This window comes from Trachymyrmex septentrionalis, unplaced genomic scaffold (genome assembly GCF_001594115.1).
Source record: "Trachymyrmex septentrionalis isolate Tsep2-gDNA-1 unplaced genomic scaffold, Tsep1.0 scaffold168, whole genome shotgun sequence".
Classification (NCBI taxonomy): Eukaryota; Metazoa; Arthropoda; class Insecta; order Hymenoptera; family Formicidae; genus Trachymyrmex; species Trachymyrmex septentrionalis.
Genome location: NW_017304842.1, coordinates 242,942 through 250,210, shown reverse-complemented (window position 1 = coordinate 250,210; position 7,269 = coordinate 242,942). Strand labels below are relative to the sequence as shown.

The 7,269-nt window shown below is 27.3% G+C and overlaps 1 protein-coding gene across 4 annotated transcripts in view; it reads left to right on the top strand.

The window, feature by feature from the left end:
* The window catches only part of LOC108746359 (ATP-binding cassette sub-family G member 4-like), a 20,521-nt gene that overhangs the window by 2,903 nt on the left and 10,349 nt on the right, over positions 1 to 7,269 (top strand). The window contains exons 1-2 of one of the 4 annotated variants that reach the window (XM_018483081.1): positions 2,235 to 2,407; positions 2,909 to 3,135. In XM_018483081.1, coding sequence (XP_018338583.1) covers positions 2,970 to 3,135 — 166 coding nt within the window. In that variant the 5' untranslated portion in view covers positions 2,235 to 2,407; positions 2,909 to 2,969. Of the gene's footprint in view, positions 1 to 2,234; positions 2,583 to 2,908; positions 3,136 to 7,269 lie in introns of those variants that run through there. The other 3 variants (XM_018483080.1, XM_018483079.1, XM_018483082.1) reach the window with 3 other exon arrangements.

The following is a 7,269-nucleotide window of genomic DNA, read 5'->3' as shown; positions in this document are numbered from 1 at the left end:
ATATATATATAAGGTAGTCCAAAATTCGATAATTAAAATACTATATAAGAAAGTTTTCAAAAATTTAAATAAAAGTTTACGTGTACATTTCTCTTTCAAGAAGTAGTTTTTTAGGCTTTAAATACAGCCAATTAAAGAAAAGTAAAGCGAAGATATGTAGAGCAACTTAATATTGAGAATTGAAAGAGATTTTAAATATAAATTTGGAAAAATGTTAAGATAATGTAAAAAATATAGCACAAGGTCTTTGTGCGATTAATTCCTAAACTTGACTATTGCATCATTGATCGATTGAACGTTGCGCGTTGGCGATAAAGATATATCCACACATACATAATATACCCATAAAGAAAATTATCTAATTTTATGTGTGTCTTTATAAGAGAAATGCGATTAGATAATTTTTTTATGCATACATTTATGCACAATAAATTTGGTTGGATAAATTAATGTTTTTTTTTTAAACTAAAGTAAGTTAAAGTTAATGGATTATAAAATTAATAACATTAAAAAGTTAAAAGTTAAGGGAACAAAAAATTAATTTAATAAAAATTAGTTTAAGATTAAATTAACTTAAATTTAAAAAAGTTAATTTTGAAAAAATTATTTTTAAGATTTAAATTTCTAATTTTAAAAAAATAAGATTACTTTAACAATTGTAATATAGATTATTAGATAAATTAATTTTTTTTATTCACATATAAATTATTTATAATAAAAGTAACGTATAAGAGTAACGTTGTTGTATATGAGAAAGAAGAGTATATATTTGCACTATCTCTCTTTGTTTAATCTCTTCTGGAACACTTACACTGTTTACAACGGTATTAACTACATATTTGTTACAAAAAATATACGTAAAAATTAAGAAAAAATTGATATGTAACATTGTTTTACAACAATTCTTCATTTGAGGCTTATTTCATATTTATATTGGTAAAATATAATATTTATGGGACCTAAAATTAGTGTAATTCAAATATAAGCGGGAATTGACAAAACCTAGCAAGTCAATCAAAATTGATTGTTGTATGGTGTGACTCTTATTATATTATAGGATCTCTGATCACAAAATTATTGAACTTTTTTTAAATTAATTTTCTAATGTTTAAGATTTTATAGAAAAAATATTGTCATTAAAAAATATAAAAAATGTTTAATTTAAAAAAAGTTAATAAATTAAAGTTTAAAAATAACTAAATTAAATTATTACATTTAAAATTAACTAAGTTAAGTTAAAAGTTATTAACTTTGTAACTTTTTTTTAACTTTTAATGTTTTAACTAGTTACTATTCAATGCCTGTTTATAAGCTATGCAAATTTGTGTGGATATATCCTAAAACCTATGGCATATACAAAAACGTAAGGCAGTAACACGTAAGCAATAAGTAAATTGGCTAATCACAGTAGAGATTAGTAAGAATCTAATGTAGGTCATGACACACAAACAACTTAAGGCAGTAAGATATAAGCAGTAAGGAAATCTCAACATATTGGATTGATTACTGATTATGTTATGATCTTACGGAGTCTGCTGTGATCGATCAATTTTCTTACAGTTTATGTTTTACTGCTTAAGTTTTTTACGTGCCATATGATCCTTTGATTTACTTTATATTTGATTACTTCTTATGTCTTACTGTTTTACATTTTTGTATGTGCCATGCGCACTTAAGTGCTGATTTTGTAAAGACGGCAGAAGAGATATAAGACGGGCAGTGCCTCGGCAGTCAATCTGTTTTCTTTAAAATTGTGCGACTCTTTAGTTGCATAACTCTGCCCATTCGTCGTTCGTAATACCAGAATACATCTACAGTGCGAAGCCTAGTGTTAAAGTAAATAGTATAAGAAATTAAGGCTTGTGCGAGAAGTGTTAAAATAAAGATTTTATTTTGTAAAAGAAAAGAAATTTATTTTTTCTTAAAAATAAATTTCTTTTCTTTTACAAAATTTCTTAAAAACAAATCTACGCGAATGTTTGTTTTGCTTAATTTGCCTCCTGGTATCCTCGCTGGATTTCGAATCCCGATTAACGGCATAACAAATAATTACAAAGCGATGTTTAAAAAACCGTTTTAAAGCTTTCGAATGCTTAAATCATGTTTCTATATAAAAATTTTAAGATATATATCTATTTCCTTATTTTTTTATTGAGTAGTGCACATATACATCTTTAAAAAATCTCACGATTATATTCTCAATGTACTTTATATTACTTAAGAGATCATTATTCATCATACAGTCATTGGGTATAATGTTAGAGGGAGATCATTTTATCATTTAAAGTGCGGTAGTAACACCACTCGACAGCTGTGACGACTAGTAGATATCCAACGTCAGTAGCAACTGAGAATTCATGTGATACACTTTCCAAACACAACGTTCACACATTCTGTGAAAATAAAAGTGAAGTGATTTTTTTTTGTTATACGTTTATAACCAGCAGGAAACAATCAATTACGCATAAAATTAAAGTCCAAATGCTATAATCGATAATATGTATGATTGATAAGGTGTATTTAACGATCATCGCACGGGTGTCTCAAACTATCGTATTTCCTCTTAAGAACGTATACTTGAAGTAATTTTGAAACGAAGATCCTAATACAAAAATGTCAAGGCTACAATAGTTTTTGAATTGTAATTGGTTAAAGAGAGAGTTCGAACACTATTATAGCCTTGATATTTTCATATTAGGATTTTCGTCTTAGAATGTTCAAAAGAATCTAGAAATAATAATAGAGGCTATAAAAGTAAAATGGTTTTTGACTTATAAACATTTAAAGTTGGGTTATAATTCAAAAAATTATTGTAGTCTCGACATTTTCGTCTAAAAATTACCTCAAGAATACGTTCTTAAGAGGAAGTACGGTAATTGTGAGACAACCCGTATACATTCACTCGCAGTATAAAAGCCAATTCTTCATCTAATCGCTGGACAAGTTAATTTTATGAAGTGTTTAGCAAGATGTTGGAAGAAAACGATGAAAATGATGCAGCGAAGATGTTGAACAGCGACTGCAAGATCTATGTACAGGAATCGGAAAAATTACAAGAACTCGAGAAGTTACGGAACTCGCAAATGTATATTGAATTCGACGATCTCTGTTACTCAGTTAATCGCAATCGCAAAGGCAAGTTTATTTCGTCATCCTATATACTCGTATCTGTGAAAGGAGTGATTCTTCTACGTTCTCGATATACAGATTAGATTTGTTTTTTTATCGTTGCATTAAATTGCATTAGAATTTTCGTTGACTGAATTTTCGTTTTATTAATTTTGTCAAATTTGCATTTAATTTCTTTACACTGATGATGACCTAATAATAGAGTCAAAACGTATGTTCTAAAAATTTGAAATACATAAAATCATAAATCTTTGTTCCTTGTTATTTATTGTTTATTATTATTGAGCCATTATAAAATTATTTTTATTTAATATTTGTATTATTATTATTATTATCAGGCGTTAGGAACTCGAAAGCTCATTGCCGCAAACACCAAATCCCGCCACTGCTCCCGCCCCTGAGCCAGATCCCTCCATCTGCGACCCTCGCACCTCATTTCGTTAAGGTCCATTCTAATATTTTCTTCCCATCTACGTCTTGGTCTACCCAATGGTCTCTTCCCATCCGGTTTACCAATTAGTACTTTGTATGCAATTCGATTCTCATCCATACGTGCCGCGTGACCTGCCCATCTTAATCGACGCGATTTTATGACATTAATAATATCCGGACTATTATATAATTGATGTAATTCTGCGTTGTGTAATTTTCTCTTCGTTACTTTCATCAAAAGAATTATGAATGCGATATGTATAATAGCTCTATTATTATTGAAATTTGTTTAAGCGTCCCATCTAGCAGAACTAATTCACTTGAACTCGTATTTATTTTCTTAAATTCTTTATAAATTAACATAATCTAGTCAAAATTAACTTAAAAAAAATTTAAGAATATATACAAATTTTATAAAGAATTTAAGAAAATAAATACGAGTTCAAGTGAATTAGTTCTGCTAGATGGGACGCTTAAACAAATTTCAATAATAATAGAGCTATTATACATATCGCATTCATAATTCTTTTGATGAAAGTAACGGAATTTTACATGAAACTATATGTATATTAAATGTATCTAATATTTAATAGCATGTATAAGTAAAATTAATACATCTTTATTTATTAATTTCCTCAATATAAAAAGCTAATCTAATGTTGACGATTAGACTGCGCCTCGTAAAAAGCTCTATATATTATACTCTATAAATTATAAAATTACAAATATTTTTTTTAAAAAGTAAAATATAAATTAATTAAAAATAATGATACTATTGATCGAAAAAGAAATAATTTATCTTTTGTAGTTTATTTTTTATCATAAATGCGCAAATATTAGCAATTAATAATCCGTAAGTATAAAATCTGCTGATATCATCTGATAGATTATAGAAGATACTTTTTTAGTTTGTATTTACATTTTCAAAATTTTATTTTTAACTTTTAATTAAGAAGTATTATATAATAAAATAGTTATAGCAAACACAGTAATAGCGATCTGCTTCATATACATATTACATTATTTCTTAGAATATTTTTCTAATCTAAGAGACGCAATCTGTGACCGTCAGACTAACAAAGTCAGATTAAAAGATCAAAGTTTCTTAATGATATATTTCTCGATTAAAATTATAATAGATTACACTTATCTTTGTAACTGAACTTCTGCACGCAATTATTCTGATACTATATATACATTGAAGTAGTACACATTAAAATTTTTCATAATTCAATGCAAAAATATGAAAAAAATACTCAGTAAAAAATTTTTCATGCATGAATATGTATAAACAAGTAGAAATATGTATAAACATACATAAACATGCATAAATTTTCCTAAACATGTATAATTATATATATGTCCATACATGTTAATATATCCTTCTTTCTTTTGTAAAATTACTTTTTAGTGTAATAGAAATAATAATAGTAATTTAAAAACATAAAAAATAATTAAAAGGATAATTTTTGCATTGTTTTAGAAAAAAACAAGTTTGGAAAAATGTAAAAAAAGTTGCTCATACAAAATTATGCATAATTTTATATACATATTATATAATTATACGTAAATAATTTTTTTACATTTCTTCAAACTTCATTTTTTTCTAAAACAAATAGTGCGGAAATTATCTTTTTAATTATTTTTAATGTTTTCACATTACTATTATTACTTCTATTACATTAAAAAGTAATTTTACTAAAGAAAACAGAATGTATGAACCTGTATGGACATACTTTATATATAATTATACATGTTTATGGATATTTATGCGTGTTTATGTATGTTTATACATATTTATACATATTGGTGCATAAAAAATTATTTACAGAAATGGAATTAAGATAGTTATATTCCAAAATGCATTATTCAAGAATGTCTTGAAATTTTTATTTCAAATAATTTAGACATTAATACAGGTATATATGTTTCCACATAAAAGATGAGCTGGAATTACTATTCTGTTTCTAATATATAATCAATCAAACATTGCAGATTTTTCTATATCTTCCATTGTAGTATAGCTATTTTTGCAGTGATGCGATACGAATTTTCATATAGCCTCGAAGTCACATTTAAAAAGTTATTAAAAAACGAGTCTGAAATAGTTAAATTCGTGAGAAAATTCGTGTAACAACACTACAAATATTTATCGCATGATATTAAAGTTTGAGTCAATAAAAAAATCTTTATTTTATATATTTTCTCGAGAACTGAGAATATCTATTAGATACGGCACACTTTCGAGGACCAACAAGGAGGTGTCTTTCGCATTTTTGTCCTTTCTTTGAGAGAGCAGCTTTATACTTTTTTTGCTAAAATTATACTTTTAATATATTTTTCTTTATAACACAATTATGCGGACATTTTTTTCTTTCGTATAATTATCTTGACAGATAACTTGTACCTATATATATTTGTCTGCGACGTTGTTGCGATCTAATTCCTCTTATTTATATTACCTGATATGGAAATTTTCTTTTTTTTTTTAAATTAATTTATTTTATTATTATTTAATATTGTAAGTATATAAAATACTTTATTTTATTATTTAGAGATATATTTGAGTCTGTCATTGACTTGCATAGTTGAGATATAACTGTCTTAAATACATGTAAGTATGTACACGTGTTACGTACATGTATGTTTTTATGCATTAAGATAGATTTACACACATAAAAACTTGCCGAGAAAATATAAGCGTTATATAATTGTAATATAAATTGCATGTTCTACAAATGAAATATGTTTTGCTTAATAAAGCAATTAATTACAATAAGTATACAAGGCTTCGCCTTGTCTCAACAATGTCTCTTCTACATGAATTCATGAATCTTAATATCTAATTATCTTATAAAATATTAGGTTGTTCGGAAAGTAATTTCGTTTTTTTTTATGAAAATAAAAGACGATTTTCTTATAGTGAATAAATATTTTATTGAATTATATATTGTCCATTCTGGTCCAGTACCTTTTGCCATCTTTCTGGCAGTAGCATGATTCCACGCTCATAAAATTTTTGTTCTTTGCTGGCAAAAAACTGATCCAGGTGATTTTTGACTTCCTCATTTGAAGTAAAGGTTTTACCGTCTAAAAAATTTTGTAGAGACCGGAACAAATAATAATCAAAAGGTGTCAGATCTGGAGAATATGGTGGGTGTGGCAGTATATTCCATCCAAGCTGTAAAAGCTTTTGGCGAATTACCAAACTTGTATGAGATCTCGCATTATCTTGGTGGAACACTACACCTTTTCTATTGATCAATTCTGGCCTTTTCTGTTTAAGTGAATCATTCAATTTGTCCAGCTGATGACAGTACACTTCAGAATTGATCGTTGTGTTGTTCGGTAGAAGCTCAAAAAAAAAAACGATTCCTTGGAAATCCCACCAAACAGATAGCATCACCTTTTTTTGATGAATATCGGCTTTCGAAGTGCTTTGAGTCGGTTCATCTTTTTTACTCCATGATCTCTTGCGTTTAACATTGTTGTAGACAACCCATTTCTCGTCCCCAGTGATGATGCGCTTCAAAAATGGATCATTTTCTTGACGTTTGAGAAGCAAATCACAGACGTCAATGCGACGGCACAAATTTCTTTCCGAAAGAACATGAGGAACCCATATGTCGAGCTTTGAGATTAAACCTAGGCGTTTCAAATGATCATGAACGGTCGAATTCGATAAATTTAATCTCTCAGCGATCTCAC